At 41.9% G+C, this 19,617-nt stretch overlaps 1 protein-coding gene across 1 annotated transcript in view; it reads right to left on the reverse strand.

Moving 5' to 3' along the window:
* fmn2b (formin 2b) overlaps window positions 1–19,617 on the reverse strand; it is a gene marked incomplete at both ends in the record, with an annotated part of 121,970 nt that overhangs the window by 8,535 nt on the left and 93,818 nt on the right. The window contains 3 exons of the mRNA XM_080747426.1: window positions 782–931; window positions 1,664–1,715; window positions 17,803–17,895. Coding sequence (XP_080603552.1) covers window positions 782–931; window positions 1,664–1,715; window positions 17,803–17,895 — 295 coding nt within the window. The remainder of the gene's footprint in view (window positions 1–781; window positions 932–1,663; window positions 1,716–17,802; window positions 17,896–19,617) is intronic.

Genomic DNA, 19,617 nt, shown 5'->3' on the forward strand with positions numbered 1-19,617 from the left:
ATGGGATGCTAGATCTACAGGCAGAGCCAAGATAGCGATCTGGTTTCCGTGAACCTTCTCAAGAACGATGAATCCTGCCCCGCTGGATAGTTGAATTGTAGACAAAAGGGCCTCGATTCAAACAAAAAACCTGCACGGCTCCGTGCCAGCGGCCCGACGTACAGTGTAGCAATGTTGGATATGATTGACAACGTGTGGAGTTCATGCTTTTCATTACGGACACTGCAAAATGCCAAGGACACTGGCACGGGTCACTTTACGGTTCTCACACGCACCGCCTGTTTGTCTGGGGTCAGAGGCAGCCTGTGTGTTGAACCTTGCCAAGGCACAGCCAGGTCACGCCACAACTTTATGCAGACAGATGTTTATAACCTAGGAGTAAGGCTTATTATGCACAGCACCTTAAGCGCTTGGACAGTGTTCAAACCGTTTCCTTTTATTATTATTATAACAGCCACAATGGCTGATAATATTAAATCATTTGACTCTTATGTACCTGTCCTGTACACACGTCAGAACAATAAACACCACCTTGAAAGAGATTAATCCACTTTACACTGCCTGAATAAGTGATCAGACTGGATTTGGGTGTTTCTTTAGACCAGCAGATGAAGACGTCAAGGTTGTATCCTTAAATGTGCTTACAACTAAACTATAGTGAGTTACAAACTATTTATTAATTGTTTGTGCACCACTTGTAAATGCTTTATTGGGGGGTGGCGGCGAGGGACGGGGACGTTAAAATAAAGACAATTGAACGGGTTACAGCACATTGACCTACCTCTCCTGAAGAATGACCTTGTTTTCCTTCTTCCACAGGTCCTTGAAGTCTGTGGAGAACTCGTGCCAGATAGTGAAGAAGGTGTTGGGGGAGACCTCTTTCTCCCCCGACTTGGCCTTCACCGAGAAGAACACTGTGAGCTCCAGGAACCTGGGTGGGAGACATGGGAGAGAGACTTTACATCTCTAACTTTTCCACTTGAGCTTTACTGATGGTATATATACCTCATGTCGGGGTCTTTATAAACAATGTTGACAAGTACAACATGGACCTGTGTCTGTCTATAAACTCTGTATCAAACGTGTTTTCCAGACCTTTTTTAGTGCAGATTCCCATCCAATTATCCCGTCATGACCCAATTAATGCTTTCAGACATTCTCAGACTTCCCCAGATCTGTGCAGGAACCTCAGTCCAGACTTTTTGGGGCCCACCTCAATTCCCCAGTTTCATTAATTTAACCCCACACACTACTGGCTCCATGGCGCTGCGCTGCTTTTCTTAAACACAATTTAACAGCTGAGGATATTTTGTCTGTGTGACAGATATATTATCACTCTTGCAATCTATTATGTTTTAACTGTGTAAGTACCCCTTCTGTTTAGTGGCAGTGATTCCCAAAATTTGGGTAGTGGGTTGTGGATAAATATCCAATTTCTTCCTAAGAAAATTTATCAAAAATGTTTTCCGAAAAACAGCGTGGACATAGTAGATTTACATGATTACAACACGTCTAATTGTGACCTTGTAATATAGACCTTGTAATAGGGCTTAATTGGTTAATAATTATATTATATATTTGTACATTTTGGTCCCGAGGAGACACCAAACCTCTCTTTTGAGTCTCGAGGTGACAAAGTTTGAACAATAGAAGCTGTTCTTACGTCTTGTGAGTGCTGCCGAGTTGAGTGTCGTGCGTCTCCATTTCTGTCTTAGCTGTAAAAAGAAAAATTAAACCGTAATGAAATAAACAGAACACAATAACCTTTTAAATTGACACAACAAAACTATGACCTTGATTTACAGTATGTGTCATAAATGTTACACCTCTCTCTGTGTGTAAGGCACACACACAGACCCACACGTCAAGCTATCCTGAATGCATCCTGAATGTTCAGCTGTCCACTGGTCCTGTATCTGTGTGGGGGTACAGGGGACTTTCACATATGGAAGTAGCCAAACCCGCAAAGGGCTCTTTTTTTCTAGTTTATATTATTAATGCAATAACCAATTGCAGCATCCGTATTGTGGGGATTTGTTTTAGCTGAATATAGCAGATCGACAAGCTCACGTGTTATGCTGCAAGCTTATCGCAAAAGCTTTCCCCACAATACTGTAACAGAAAACTGAAGAGACACTCGCGTAGAGCTCTGAGGGACTCCGCTCAACTCACTGTTAGGTATGTCAATTGTCAATACTTTTGTATACGTGCAGATTTTTTACTTAACCGTATATATTTTCATATTGTGGTATTGCTACTGTACTTTTACAGTAGCAATACCAAAGCATGAAAAGAAATCTATGTACTTCCACCGTTCTTGTATACACACATTCCTAATCCTACATGCAACATACTGTACACACTTTACAGAAGAACTTAGAGCAGACCAACGAGCAATGATGACTGGGTGCCTAAGTATCGTTTGCACCTTCTGAACTCACTCTCTCTTGTGATGACATGCATGTGTGTACAGACACCCACAAGCTCCTGTGCTTGAGCGCGCACATCACACACACACACACACACACACACACACACACACACACACACACACACACACACACACACACACACACACACACACACACACACACACACACACACACACACACACACACACACACACACACACACACACACACACACACACACACACACACTCACTTAAGGCCATGTGTTGTCTGTTGTTGGTACAAGGTAATTAATCAGACATCACAGGCAGTGAAACCATGCCAGGAATGTTGGTAGCTAATTATTGGTCTTTGGGCTTAAAGAGAATTTGTTCAACCAGCGATTCCTTCCCCTGCATTGTTTAAAATCAGTATTCATTAAGACAATTTCGTGTTCATAGTTCACAGAGGAAAGATATAATTACCAACATTTGTTTCAGTTTTTTGGCTTTGTGGAATTTGAAAAAGAGGTCAACCTTTCTCCTCTACTGATTAAAATAAAAATAAAAATCATTAACTGATTTCATGCTAATCTTTAAAAGACGACGAGAGATATAAATTCCTACAGCTTAATTTCCTTAATGATCCAAGTTCTTTAATCAAACTACATAGTCAGAACAACAACTGGATAATATTTCTTTAGTCAGTGATTTGACAATATCATTGTTCAAAAGCCTTGATTCATGTTTACTTTACAGACACATGCTTCCAAAAAAAAAAAATACATGAATGTGGGGAGACATGTAAAGAACATGTAAACTCCACACAGAAAGGCCCCACCTAGAGTATGGGCACTGATGGCATGGAGGAGAGAACACGCCCACAGCGGGAATCGAACTCGGGACCTTCTAGCTCTGAGGTGAACGGCACTACCGACTGCGCCACCGTGCCCCTGGATACAGTGTTTTAAAGGAGTAGTTCACCCCCAAAATGACTTTTTTTTCTATTGATTACTCATGCCATGGAGAGTAGAGTTCAATAATATTTTTAGTTTTTTGTCACATTCCTAAGACATAAATGTGATAACAATAAATTTACCCCCATTCATTTCGGATGGTGACCCGTTTCGAAACGGGTCACCATCCGGAATCAATGGGGGTACATTTACTCAAATCAAATTTATGTATGCATGAGTAATCAATAGAAAAAAATCACACCCGTGTGAAGTGGAGCTGTGTGTGTGTGTGTGTGTGTGTGTGTGTGTGTGTGTGTGTGTGTGTGGATCATGTGTACCGATCTTTGTGACATTTGAAGAAAATATGTAGGAAAAGGAGCAAAAAGTGTGTTTTGGAGAAAATTCAAGATGGCGGAAAATCTATCATGGCGCAAATGGGCGTGGCCTATATGGGGAGATGCGTCATGACCCAAGGAATCCAGGGAAAAAATATTTTTAATTTTCCGACCTACGGTTCAAGAGTTACAGGCCAAAACGTAAAGTGGGGTGTTATGGCGCCACCATGCGGCCAAATGACACAATTATTTTTTATTTAATCCTTGAAATCATTATGAACCTCCTCTCCAAGTCTTGAAACTCTAGCCCCTATGGTTTGCGAGAGACAAATAATTGAATGTGAGTTTTTGCGATTCCCATTATAAGTCAATGGGGAAAATTAATTCACTAATAAATTAATATCAATTAAACTATTGAACCTTCCTCTTAGCAAGTTACTAGCCCACGATTCCCGAGTAAGCCGGTCGATTTGACATATGGCGCGAGTGTGTGGTGGCAAAACTGTGGGACTAGTAGCGTGCCGAAGTTTAGGAAGTTCAGGCTACATACACACAGACACACACACAGACACACAGACACACAGACCCACACAGCCACGTATAGGGAGCCTGTGCTTCACACAGCTCCAAAAAGTCATTTTGGGGGTGAACTACTCCTTTAAGGGATATTTCACTTTCAAACATGTTTGAAAGTGAAATATCCCTTTACTACATACATGCTAAACAAAAGTTTAGTATCATCTAAACTAAAGCAGTTAACGGGTCTGTAACTCAGAGTGTGCGCAAATGGAACCAAATGCACCCACAAGAGTCCATTTGGTTTGGATTTTATAGTGTAGATTTGGGGTCCCCCGCAGGGATAGAAAATGGTATCCCTGATGTAAATAATATCCATCTGAACCATGGGATGTTAGTGAGGTACTTTCCACTGACACCACCACGCAACTGGACAAGACATTGTCAGGTTGGATTAGCGGGGGCCCTTTGTAACTACATAATGATATAGTTATATATTATTATAATTGTGTGAACAGGGCCTCGCTGTCTGTCTGCCGTGAGAGAAACCAATCCTGTGTAGAAATCAGGGTTGCCATGTCCGCTTAAAGCGAAGCCCAATGCTTGTTCTTCTGTAAAGTCGCTTGTAAATATATTGTAATGTAGTGGTTGTTGTGTTTCTAGTAGCTTTCTCAAACATTTTCATGTGAAGAACCCTTAAACCCTTAAACTATGCAATTGTCCACATATCCCCACCAGATTTGTGATGTTAAAATATTTCAAAGTGTGCTCACAGTGAGCTTGCAGATCGGCTATTTTCAAATATGCGATGTAAACAAGGTTTTAAGCAGTGGTGTGTTCTAGGTTTTTTCTGAGGGAAACGATAATCATTCCCTGCATGACACGTGCGTGGTCGTATGCTAGCATGTTTAAAAAAAAAAGAAAAAAGGGCGAGGTCGCGCCATGTCTTTGCAGTCTGTCCAGTTGTATATTGGACCAGTTACCCATATATGGAGACATGCTGTGAGACCTACTCAGTTATTCATTATGTGAAAATCCTATGACGTCTATCACATCTGACATCATACATACAATACCTTTCATGCCCATACATGGAGATCCCTGTCTGAACCAGCCACACCACTGTGATGTCATCTGTTTATGCCCATATATGGAGATCCCTGCTCTGAGTATCTGACTGTGATGTCAACTGTGATGTAACAGTGATTTGTAGGGCAACCACAGTATCAGGCGCTATCCCTGCTCTGAGCCTGTGATGTCACAGTGATGTGTCAGGGGACGTGTGACATACAGACAGAGATACGTGGACAGGATGTGCCGGTTTCCATAGTTAACAGTGACCTACGCAATACTATATATACTACGTATATAGCGTTACATGGTAGAACACATGGTAGAAAACACACGACTGGTTTTAAGTGCTCATGTGTTAGTCGCTTCTCTTGGGCCCGTTTTCAGAGACCTGGTTGCTTATTTCTCAAATCTGGGAACGCTGGTAGAAATGTCTGTGTAGTGCATACATACAGCTACAGTACCATGTACGTGAGAGTCTTGGAGCCAGGGAGAAACAATAACAACAGTGGAAGTATTACATTATAAAGGCCTAGGCTTCAATCAGAAACAGACCCTGAGCAGAATAATAAACACAAAGAGAACCCCACCACCCAAAAAAAAAAGATGTTGTGGAGAAATGTGCACACCAGGGCACATGAAAGAATGTATTGGAAGGGAGAAAAAGAGACATACTGAAGACATATTATTGCAGAAAAACAAACAATCATTAATTATAGTCATAGCAATATTATGCTTAACTATTGCCGCTATTGGGCAGAAACCTTGTATATCCATGTTTAATATTTTCAAGCAGTTTCATAAATTAATATTTTATAGTTGTTGACAATGTCACATTTGACATTGTCACATAATCGTGGCCAAAATAGCTGACCTACAAGCTCGCGCCACGTTATGAGTGTGTAAATAGGCTATTCTTTTAAAGAATTTGGAAACGACATGCCCAAAATAAGGATATTATGTCCAAAATAACTATGACTGACAAGGTTGAAGGTGTCTGTGGGCTGAATGACAAGAGATTGAGACAAAATAACAATGGTTTTCAATGGGTTTGAAAAATTTCCACCTGATGGATACAATATGAGCATATATATTTGTTGTAAATGTACAGTATGAGGTAATATTGAATTTTTGACAGCCGTGTGCCAATGTAACATCTTTCAACATTCAATTTGGGTACACAGATAAAAGGAGAACTCATCAAAACATTAAAAACTAAAATGATCCCCGCCAAAGCAGAGGCTCCGCTGTGAATCTGCTTTCACTTTGGTGTAGCATGGTGGGTTTCACGGTGGGTGCGCTGCAACCGGGGAACTTCTTTTGGTATACATAAAGAGTTCCGTCTCCAACCAAAAAAAAGGAAAGAGAAGAAGGCAGCTCTCTGCACGCAGGCATGTGAAAGAATGTGGAGATAGTGAGGGGGGCAGACATGCAGAAAGGGATGTAAAAATGAGTAACTAACTAGATTTTACTAATTTAACTAAATTTGTGCGGCGGGGTTTCACGGCCAGCTGACAACAACTGTGACGACTGTTAGCTGTGACCTCAGAATATGAAATTAGCCGCCTAAACGAAGTCTGTGGTGACGGATTGGCAGGGAAATATGAGACTGGCTGTCAAATGAGGTCTGCGTTTCATTTCGCAGCCTGTCGCCTTGTCGTGTCTAAGCAGCAGAGCGTGTAAAGCTGGACTCGTGGTCTGTCGTACTGAACAACCACGCCGTTCAAGGAGGATTGCTTGATTTTCAAGTGAAAATGTGTCGAATTTGTCTCCTTCTCACTCTAACCATCTCCTCTCTTCTTTATCAGCCCGTTTCCAAAAACTATCATACACTAGTCCTTACCCTTTCAAAGATATGAGCTCTGAAATGATGTGCAGTGTGTGGGTTATGGGGTGTGCACTCAGTATATGAGGGATGGAAAGTAACTTTAACTGGTGCTTGCATGATAATATGTAGGAGCATCAATGTAAGAAATACCCGTTTCGTTTAATGGCTACAGAGATACTGTGTACCGATCTGCATGATTTTTGGACAAAATCTGTAACAGGGCCAGACAACAGACCCCCCCACCCACCCACCCACACACCCACACACACACACACACACACACACACACACACACACACAGCTGGTTAAACATGTTGCCTCATGCTAGATGCAGAATAGATATGCCTCAAGCTAGATGCAGAATAGATACACCATAAAAATGTAGGGTTAGGATTAGGGTTAGCATATGATTTGTGAAAGTGACAAACGGGCTTCACAGTTATGTCAGGTGTGTTCATATGCTAATGGGGTGATGCGATTTCAGATCAATTGCTCCAGCCACTGAGGAGAAACGCTGTGACAGACACTCACTCAGACAGACAGACAGACATTTGGAAAATTATATGTTTGATAGTGGAGGATAAAGTACCCCAGCCCTTAAGTCAACGTATAGAATAGATCAATGGTAAAATATGACTTAACAACAAGTGAAAGTATTGCTTAGTCATAAGTGTTCAGAAGTACAAATTACAAACTACATTTTCTTTTTTAATATCAATGCATTGCTGTTTTAAAATGTAGACATTCCTCCCCAAATTGAAAGATTTTCCAAAAATATTAAAAAAAAAGTTACAATAACAACAAGCTCACAATGCAAGCTTATAGATGTGGCATTTTCAGTTTTTCACAATATTTGAACTAGTGTTAAATGGATAATTCATACTGCACCTTTTCCAACCCTAGGAATCTAGCCTGGTAGTGGAGTCAAAAGTACAACATTTTACTTACAGTAGTGTAGTGCAGTAAAAAATATAAATACTCAAGCGAGTTTACTATGAGAACGTCACAGCTTGTCCGCGTGTAGACGTGTACACATTTTTACACTCTATGGGTTTGCCACTCTGACACCATGCTCTGACGTCACTGTGATGTCAGGCACACCTTGTCCACGTATTCCGTGTATGTCTGAAGGTCACGCCTGACACTGTGGTTCCCTTGACACATCACTGTGACATCACAGGTGATATTGCAGGTGACATCACCTATGTAAAAGTCCATATATGGGTATTCCCCAGAATCCCTTTTATGCCCATATATGAAGATCCCTGATGTCATCGATATATATATATGTCACGGTTAGATAGAGAAACGGTGAGATAGAGAAACGGAGCGCTTGCCGTGCCGCACGGGGCGGAACAAGCGGTCGCCACAACAACGTCCTCCAGGCGGAGCCACTCAATTGTCCACGACATTGCAAGCGGCGCGAAGGCCAGCGGACCTTGGTCCTGCTCTTCGCCCCCGAGCGCCGCAGGCGCGAGTGGCCGCGAAGAGCGGGCCAGGGCCACGCGGCCGGCGGAGCGCCGCGCGAGTTACGAAGCCGTGGTGAATGCAATCGTTATATTTATGCCCAGGCCGTAAGGCCTGGGCAAGCCCACGATAAACGCCCTGTCCAAGTAACTACAATGGAGCTAATGGCTAAGCTAGGCTAGGCTAGGCTAGGCTAGGCTAGGCTAGTAAATAAAGAAAGAGAGTCGCAAACGAGTGACGTCAGCGCCTTCACTATTGAATGGCTGCGTCGCCATCTGGTGGTGATTAGTGTGTGGTGAACTACAAAACGAGCACTCTTACCACAGTCTCACTGAGTTACCCAAAATGACTGTAACATATATATCACTGGCCAGATGGCCAAGACATGGCCCATATCTGGTTCAGATAGGGATCTCCATGTATGGGCATAAAATATATTGTATGTTGTGATACCTAGATGAAACACTCTAACAGGATCCCTTTTATGCCCATATATGGAGATCCCTGATGTCATCAATATTAAGCCAATATCTAACAGGACTTCATATGGGAATGCCCATAATATGGAGGAAGACAGCCCATCTGTGTGGCTAGTTCAGACAGGGATCTCCATGTATGGGCATAAAAGGGATGTTCTATATCTCCATATATGGGTAATTGATCCGATATACATCACTGGCCAGATAGCCAAGAATTGGGCGAGGTTGCATGTCGCCCTGAGGCGTCTTACTAGTAAGTACAGTACTCAAGTAAATGTACTTCATTACTGTCCTCCTTACTATAGTAGAGTATGCCTATCTAACTGGGTCACAATGGATAAGAACATAAATATAATGAATACTGTGGTTCATTATTGTTGATGAAATTTACCAATTACACTGTGGTTTTAAGAGGAACTCATTTAACCCATTTAGAACGGGTACACATTTTGTGTATCATTATTTCATGCTTTAACTATTGAAAAATAGCAGATATACAAGCTCACAGCGCGGCACCGAGTGCCGCGCTGCGAGCTTGTAGATCTGCTATTTTTGAAAAGTCGTGAACATTAGAATTTTGACCCGATTCTATAAGTGTCTTTTGAATCCTTCTAATTCTAGGCCTAAATGGGTTAAGGTTGTGGAACTAAAAGCAGTGGACGTCAACCACAAATAAATACTTCACACCCAAAATGAGTTTTTTTCCCTCCCCATTAATTACTCAGCGGAGGATCTTTGTTTGTGTTGCATTCCTTCACGCCACGGTGAGTGAAGAAGCCAAACATGAAGAGAATACTTGATGAATTCGAGAAAATGGAGTTAAGAGTTTTTGTTTTATTCTTTCACCGAGAAGGAACGCAACACCAACAAAACATTATCCATGAACTCAAGGCTGATAATAGTCATTCTGGTGGTGAAATATTCGTTTAAACCCTATATACTTTGTTGAGCGGGGTCGCCTTGACCCCATCCCTCAAAAAATGTGGTTCACTGGCTTACTTTAAAACAGCCCTGAAATTTCACCTTTCAGGAGGCCAAAGGGGGAGGTAATTATCACTTCTCCCTTTGACAGGTGACTTTTTCTTTACCCCCCCCCCCCCTTTTCCTACTCTGTACATTGTAATGATTTTGAATTTTATGATGAATTGAATATGTAGGACCTAATGGAAACAAGGCCTCAATGACTTTTTTGGTGTTAGTCCTTTAGACCAAGTGTTTGACTGTACTTGCTGCTGTTTTTACATTTCTGTCTAATAAAATATTTAACAAATCAAATCAAACCCAGGGGTCTGTACTTGGTCCCATCCTTTCTAACGGTGATGAAAGTGTGCCTGCTTTCGAATGTTCACCTATTATGACAGAATAGGGATGCTAGGGTACATGTGCATAATAAATCAATACAGTAGTAAAGTGTGGCACTCCTCACAATCAATGAGTTAACAGAGCAGTTAAACCTAGCAGGTGAAAATCTCTCTACGCTCTCTCCATCTCTCCCATTTATTTACATCTCTGTTGTCTCTTGCTGTACCTAACGTGATGCAACACATTGAGAGCTTGTAGATCTGATATTTTCCATATTTGTTGTGTGCGACACCACTGTACAATCTCTGTATCAACTGGAAAGGAGACGGTTAAAGTGTTTGGAGCATCTAGTACAGATGCTTCTCCCTAGAGAGATCCTCTGGCCATGGGGCAGACCAAGGACCAGATGGGAGCATTATATCACTATGCTGGCCTAGTGGCCTTGGGACTAGGGACGATAATCGTTATTGTTTATCGTGATAAAAAACACGCACAATAATCGTCGATTTAGATTTATCGTGAAATTATCCTCCGTAATGCACTGGGATCAATTCACCTTTTATTTGCCGAGCTGCATATGTGGTAGAACTTAAACCCTCTATAATTGGTAAAACGGACGTGGAAATAACGAATATTAGGCAATATTAAGTAATAAATAATATTAAGTGTTGATTAGACTAATCCATTTGTGGACATATATTAAAAAAAATCTATTATAATTGAACAGAGTCATGTCCAAGGAAAATAATAGTTGAAGGTTTAATTGTTATCTTTCCATGTGTTAATGGTGTTGGTTCTCTCGCACTCTGACAGTCAGCAGAGCCCATCTACTCCCATCCTAAACGAAACCTGTGCTCAGACTGCTCACCCTGTGCAACAGCTTGTGAGGTTAATGGACACGGTGGGAATGATACAGGGTGTCCTAAGGGTCAAAGCAGGGGTATTTGAGGTCGGCAGGGGGGAATCAGGCGTGAATGAGTCTGGAAAGTATAGTAATCTTTGAATAAGAGGAGGAGTGCATGTGTTTTCACTGGTTAAAAATGGACATTCCATTTTTACATTGTCAAAGTTCAAATTATTACTTAGTTGTCTTACTATCCAAATATGTGTCCATGTGCATGTTAACACCTGTGTGATTGACTCGTGAGAGTGTGTGTGTGTGTCACGTCTCTTCTCTCTTTACAAAATGCCCTGTGTGCTCGTATCCCCACGGATCCGACCAACAATCACATTAAGCGGCACCGCGTCCTGTTGAGTGGCTAATGGCAACCAGACCGCTCCGCTTTTCCCAGGCAGGCAGCAACACAGCAACAATTTGCCCAGGATGCATCTGTCATGTTGATTTATAATGCCGCCCAAATAGGTGACATTCGTGCCAATGGGTGGCATTTATCTCAACGTTGATTCCTTGATGGTTAAAGAGGTAGGAAATTCCTTCGAGGGAAACAAGTGGAAGAGAATGCCAGGAATTCTTTTTTTCTGAATTCCTGCAATTAAGCTGGGGGAAAAAAACGAAAAAGACACTAAGACGTTAACCGCACGAAGCCTATAGCGGCCCTCTTCAAGGGGGCGAAAGTTTGAACGAAAATAGCAGATCTGCAATCTTGTGATGCGTTTGCGAACTTGTAGGCCAGCTATACTGTATATCGGCGAAGTGATTTAGTGTAGAGCAAGGGTCTTCAACAGTTGAGAGAGAGATGAAGCAGGGACCCCCACAACCTTTTCATAGATTCCATAAAGTTTTATCGTTTGACAGCACGATCATCTGTGTATTCTAGATTCATGTCAATTTGTGTTTTCAGACATTAAACCAATACTTAATAAACTTGACCTTTCTCTCTGTACTTAGTCTGCTCTTTTTCCCCTCTACACCAAACCTTGCCAAAAATAGCCGATCTACGAGCTCACAACGCCTCGCGTTGTGAGCTTGTAGATATGCTATTTTTGGCTAAAGTTTTCAGAATATGGACGTTAGGGTTCAAGTGGTTAATATAAAAAAGAAGATAAAAAGTTTGTATCGCACATAGATTTGGAGGAACCCTGTAGTAACTCTGAGGACCCCCTAGGGGTCCCGGAACCCCTGTTGAAGACCCCTTGTGTAGAGGGAAAAAAGGAGGGGGAGCCAAGTATAGACCCCTGGGGGTCTCTGGTCTACTAAATGTATCATTGCTATCGGGAGGTGGTAACCATTATGTCCAAAACTGTTACTGTACGTCACTTCAAATAAAAAAATAGCACATGTACTTGCTATGTTTTCCTTTGTGTGACACTGTAGAGTAACTACTGTAAGGCAACTAAGGCAAAACCTGGGGCATTAATACAAAGTTAGAATACGGAGATACATACATTAGTATATCGTCGTTGTCGGGTGGAAACCTTGTGTGTCCAAAACCGTTTGTTTTGTATTTATCATTTTTTAAGTGATTTAAACTCGTGAAAACAGCCGATCTACAAGCACACAACGCCTCGCACCGCGAGGCGCTGTGTGCTTGTAGATCAGCTGTTTTCACTACTTTTGTGCGACGGCCTTGTATGATGAAGCAGTGCTTTACATTGCGAGATATGACAAACTGAGATATGAGGTTACTGCCCGACAGTGACGATATATAGTATGTAACCGGTTCAGCTTAAGAGAAATAAAGAGAATATAGTAGAATGGGCTTTCCCCCATTTGAACAGGCTACAGTAGACGGGATACAAAAGTGTATCCAACACTACATCCACAGCATGACGTGCAAAATGGAATAAGGCCCATTGCAAATCATAACCAAAACAAATACATATCCGTCAGACTGTGTATTTATTGGTACATTCATGCCGTCTCTCGTTACAAGAGAAAATAAATGAAAAGCTAAAAGAACCTGATTAAATGCAATGCTTATGAATGTGGATGTGTATAAGAGAACCTTCAATCTTCAGCCACGTCTCCGACAAACACAAAACAGTAATGCAATAACAGCAAAGCAGAAACACAATCAATCAGGCAGCCAATCAATCAATCAAGGCTGCCGCCGAACCAAACATAACCTAATAAATATCACAGATTCATATACAAGGCCTTAACCCATTTAGGCTTAGAACGATTTAATGCTTTAACTATGGAAAAAATAGCAGATATACAAGCTCACAGCGCGGCACCCAAGCTTGTAGATCTGCAATTTTTGAAAAATCTTAAGCGACCATTTGTAACTTAAATGTTGCTTCTGGGGGGGGGGGGTCCCTGGAACTAAATATTTTGAGACAGGGGTCCGCGGCCACATATAATTTTGGGGGTCCTTCACATGAAAAGGTTTGAGCACCACTGACAAAACCTTAGAAGGATTTAGAATCTTGTCAAAATATTCAAAAACCTGCACAAATTTTCACAAAAATAGCAGATCTACAAGGCTCGCAGTGCGGCTGCGAGCTTGTAGATCTGCTATTTTTTTAATAGTTAAAGTCATCAAATAACGAGTAATAATGCGTTTCCCGGTCTAAATGCGTTAAAAGTAAACCCTGATACTTCAGACTTTTTTGGCCGAGCTTCTGGCAGGACAACAGAGGGAAAAGCTGAATTCCTAACCAAGGTACCCTATAGTAAACGTACTGTACAGGCTTTTTATGTAACAACACATGGATGGCAACATCAATGGGGTTTGCAACATCAAAAGTCTGCAGCCTGGCTAAGTGAGAGCAGCCTCGCCACAAATCTTCAAGCCCTGGTGCTGGTGTCATATGGTTTCAGACCACAAGCACCACTGTGTGAGAGTGTGAGACCGTGTGTGTGTGTGTGTGTGTGTGTGTGTGTGTGTGTGTGTGTGTGTGTGTGTGTGTGTGTGTGTGTGTGTGTGTGTGTGTGTGTGTGTGTGTGTGTGTGTGTGTGTGTGCAGGGGCGTCACAAGGGGGGGGGGGGGGGGGGACTGAGTTCCTAGGGCCCAAGGTGGAGGGGCTCTAGTAACTTTAGCTATTGAAAAATAGCAGATATACAAGCTACTGCTATTTTTGAAAAGTCGTGAAAATGTGTGCAAATCTTTGAATATATGTATTTTTTAAGCAAACATTTGTAACTCAAATTTTGCTTCTGGGGGGGTCCCCTGGAACTAAATATTTTGAGATGGGGGTCCGTGGCCAAATACATAACCATCTTGGGGGTCCTTGACATGAAAATGTTTGAGAACGACTGACATGGAAACACATTTTAATTTTTTTCCAAAAATAGATCTACAAGCTCGTAACGCGGCACTCGGTGCCGCGCTGTGAGCTTGTACAGTATATCTGCTATTTTTCAATAGTTAACATTCATGGGGGGCCCGCAGTGAATCCTTGTACCCAGGGCCCAGAATTTGGTGTGACGCCCCTGTGTGTGTGTGTGTGTGTGTGTGTGTGTGTGTGTGTGTGTGTGTGTGTGTGTGTGTGTGTGTGTGTGTGTGTGTGTGTGTGTGTGTACTTGTATTACTAAACTTGTGAGGGCCAAAATGTCCCATGTACAGTACAGCATTGGTTCTCAGAGTGGGGTTCGGGGACCAGGAGAGGTCCTTGAGGGAGTTCCAGGAGGTCCCCAGCTAAATGATAGTTAAGAACCAAATGGACCCTTATGGGTCTGTAACTCTGAGAGTGTACAAATAGAACCAAATGGACCCGAGATAGAAATGCCATTAAATGGGAGTCCCTATCCTAACGCATGTCAAACTGGGGGTCCTTGAAATTAAAATAGTTGAGAATCACTGCTAGAGCCGTATACATCTTCTCTTATAGGGGTCCCTGGCATACATTTTCAAATGGGGGGGGGGGGGGGGGGGGGGGGGGGGTCCATGGGCTAATAAGTGTCAATTTGGGGGTCTTCGACCATCCTTGTTTGTTTCGTTAAGGGTATGTCCTTGTCTTTTGTGGATTGTGGAAAACATTTTAAATCGATAAGAAAAAAAAATATATATATTCTTTTTAAAATCGCCATCCTAAAATGGGATGTCCTCAGAAGTATAATGATACAAGTGTGTGTGTGTGTGTGTGTGTGTGTGTGTGTGTGTGTGTGTGTGTGTGTGTGTGTGTTTGTGTCTTTGTTTCAGCGTGTGGGTGTGTTGCAGAAACGGCACGTCCGATTTTGTGTTTGTTGTTCTGCGTGTACATTTTGGTACAGTACACACTGGTGTCTGTCTGTTTGTTTGTCTACCAAAAGGGCGTGACAGAAATGTCCTCCTTCTGTTCCGCTTCCCAGGAGTGATGGCTTACAAATGTAAATGAGAGAACGTGTGCGTGTCTCAGTCTTTGATCCAAGGTTGGGTCGTGACTGTATGTGTATCTGCGTCTTTACCAGTGTTAATTGGGTCGTGACTATATGTGTATGTATGTACTCTTTCAAGTCTGCACTGAAGAGACACTTGTTCACTCAGGCTATTGGCAAATAGTTTGTTTAATTTGGGGGATTTTGAAAGGCACTAAATCAATTCAAGTCATTATTATCATTATATATATATGTCTTTACAGTGTTACGATTGAAAACCCACCCAAAAAAGCGCCACTCACGGTCTTTGTGTGCAGAGGTGTGGTGCAACTATTACCCCCAATGCTGTTCACAGCAGGACGCCTGATCAATGTGCTACGGTTAAGTGTATTAATATATATATATATTTTTTTTAGATTTGTTTTTGGGCTTTTATGCCTTTATTGGATAGTACAGTAGACTGACAGGAAACGGGGGGAGAGATGGGGAGAGACATGCGGCAAAGGTCGTCCGGATCGGGAATCGAACCGGCGACGCCGCCAGGCATCAAATGCCTATATGGTATGCGTTTAGACCAGTAGGCCACCGGGCGCCCCGTGTATTAATATATTGACAGAATTTTGGTATAACGGGAGGCTGATTCATGTTTTGTTTCTCTCAGAGTAATACAAAAATATCAAATGTGTACAATCCTGGGCTTAAGCACTTTCAATTTGGTGACCCTATTTTGGGCATGTCAAAGACAAGCACTTAAGAAAGTCAAAAATCTAAAGTAGATGAAACGGCAGATCTAAGAGCACACGAGGTGTCGCTTTGTAGATCATTCATTTTCGCAAGCTGTCATTACCACTAGTTACTGTATATACAAGGCGAGGGCTCAAGTTTATTTAATCATGTTGCATGTCACACATGAAAATCATTCATGTTATTTGAACTGAAAACCTAAACAAAACAATGAACCTAAACAAAAAGATTTTTCTGAAACGTGTCCACATGTACTGTGTGGGGCAATTGCACCAAGAAAGACAACAAGATATCAGTCGGTGCTAGGGCTGTCACGATTATGACATTTGATTTTACATGACGATTATTTGTCACTCAAATAATTGCGATTAACGATTTAATTGTGTTTTTGTCGTTGACAATTACATTTCTGTTTGGCTTTGAAGTTGCACATGGTAGATATGACACATAACCTAAATATACAAAGAAATTACTGACATATTTGACAACTTTATGCTTAAAAAATCACACTTGTGTGAACTGAGCGGTGGAGGCTGTGTGTGTGTGTGTGTGTGTGTGTGTGTGTGTGTGTGTGTGTGTGTGTGTGTGCATGCGCGCGCGCGCATGTGTGTGTGCCTGGCCTGGCCTGAAGAACAGTGCCCCTCCCTTAACTCATTGAGTGCCAATCCCGAAATAGTTCGGCTTTATTTGCGGGTACCAGAGTGCCGATCCCGAACTAGTTCGGCTTAAAAAAAATAAATAAAAAAAATAAAAAAAAATTTAAATCCGTCAGCTGTTTACACGGCCCGCGAGAGCGGCGCGCCGCCGATATTTACCATCCACTCCAATGCAATCCAGGATCTTTAGAGCTCATTTTCTCTGTTTTTTCTCCCATGCATGAGGTGTGCAAGGTTTAATCATGGCTAAATGGCCGACAATAGGGCTTCTAAAATGCTTGGTAGCCAATAGCTAACTTCATCCTCTTCCTGTACATGCACAAAGGAAAGTGTTCAGGCAAGTCATGGCTGCAGGGCTTTGTGCATATACCAGCACTGTCTAAGTAGAATTCTCTGGTCATTGGGCGCCCTCTAGTGGTGAAAAGGTGGCACTCAAAGAGTTAACATGTGTGGTCAGAAAAGGTACTGCAGGCTACATACACACACGGACGGACGGACGGACGGACGGACGCATACATACATACATACCCACACACACGGCCACGTATAGGAGACTGTGTGACCACCGCTCAAAAAGAACATTGATAGTGGAAATAGCCGATCTACAAGCTTGCGACGCGTTGTGAGCTTGTAGATCTGCTATTTCCACAATTTTTGACTTTTTAAAAAAATATATGAACATTTTTTAACATGGAAACGATTATGACGATTATGAAAAATAATCACAATTATTAAAAGAAAATCACGATTAGACGATTATGTAATAATTGTGACAGCCCTAGTCGGTGCAGAGGACTGTGTTTGAGTTTGAGAGTGTGTGTGTGAGTGAGACTGAGTGTGCGTGCGTGTTTTGCTTCACCTTGGCTCAGAAACAGCTCCATGTTGTCTTTGAAGGGTTGCAGATGTTCCTCCTCAGACACCTTACACACCTTCTCCACCTCGGACGTGCACGCTGCCAAGAGATTAAACGCAACACCGTTACAGCAGGTCAGACAAGTAGCTGGAGCTTTTTACGCAGAGTCATGAAAAGACCAGTCCAACAACAGAACAGGTTAGACTCTCTGAAGGACCAGACACACCAGGAGGCCCTTCAACGAGAGAACAACATGTGTAAGAGGAACTAGAAAAGGGGAGAGAGTAGGGATGGGATGAGAAGCGATATTATCGTCTATCGTGATAAAAAACACTCAAGATAATCGTATTGTGGAGATTTAATTTATTGTGATATCGTCCTCCGTCATGCACTGGGATCAATTCACCTTTATTTGCCGAGCTGCATATCCGGTACCACTTAAACCTTCTATAATTGGTAAAAGGTACTTATAATATACATACCTGTCCTGATACATTCTCTTTTTCACTCTCTACCAAATGTCTTTGCCAAAAAATAGCCGATCTACAAGCTCACAAAGTGTCTCAACATCGACATTTTTTTGGCAAATGTTCCGCCCCAGGATAATATCGTAAATCGCTATTTCTTTTGTCACAATAATCGTGATATGAAATGTTCATATCGTCCCATCCCTAGACCAGACACACCAGGAGGCCCCCTTCAACGAGAGAACAACATGTGTAAGAGGAACTAGAAAAGGGGAGAAAGAAGAAAAGAAAAGAAATTATTAAAAGGGGGGAGAGAGAAAAGTGGAGAGAGCAGGAGAAAGGGGAGAGAAAAGAGGAGAAAGGAAAGGGTAGTAAAGTACAAGTGTAAAGGGAACCAGAAAAGATTGATAAATTAACTCATTCGCTGCATTTTAAAAATGGCTGCCAAAGTCCCTAGATGCCACAAGTCTCCATAGACTTCCATGTAATTCATAGTGCACGGATTATGCACGCCCATGCATAGATCACGCACCACGTGACGTGAGTGCACACCGTTCACAGCTTTCAAACTAAAAAATCTGCTTGGAAATCAGACATTCATGAGATAGCAGCCATTATGTTTTCTTCAAATGTAAACAAACATGGCTGCCATGTTTGAAAGATGGGGTTGGTATGGGGGTCAAACATGCAATTTTGCGATCGCGACGCGATCATGCCTAGTAGATAGGTCCAAAAATAATCTTTCAACTTTTTTTTCTCTTTTCAAAAAACTGCCCAAAACTCGGGAAACGCAAATGAGTTAAATGCAAATAACGGTTTTAATGTTTAAACGTGTTTTTAACATTTCCAAAATTGTTTGGAGAATATAGCATTTCAAAGATATGAAACCTACACAGGACACGCAGAACTTGATTTATTGAGATCAACCTTTCCGTTGGTACAGATGGGGTTTAAAGCTATAAAATGAGGAATCCAAAAATGTTCAAGAACATAGTCAAGAAGAGGTGAAGAAAGAGGTCAGATTCGGTTCCATTAATATGCAACAAAAATTAAGGGAAATAAAAGCAATTGCACGTAGAATAATTGCAGGGACTTTATTTTCCAGGATGTGCACAAAGCAGCTGATATACCATCATATGACAAAATATTAAATAGGGCATGACAATAAAACAAGAAGAATACTAAAGATACAGCACAAGGTTTCTGCCCTACATCGACGTTATACTTCTGTAAACGTTTGCTCATTTATCTGTCTGTATGGGCTAATCAGTCAGAGAGGGCATTCAGAATTGGGGTAAAAATGGCACTGCAATCAAATGCGCGCACACACACACACACACACACACACACACAC

Source organism: Nannobrachium achirus (assembly GCF_963921795.1).
Source record: "Nannobrachium achirus genome assembly, chromosome: 18".
NCBI lineage: Eukaryota > Metazoa > Chordata > Actinopteri > Myctophiformes > Myctophidae > Nannobrachium > Nannobrachium achirus.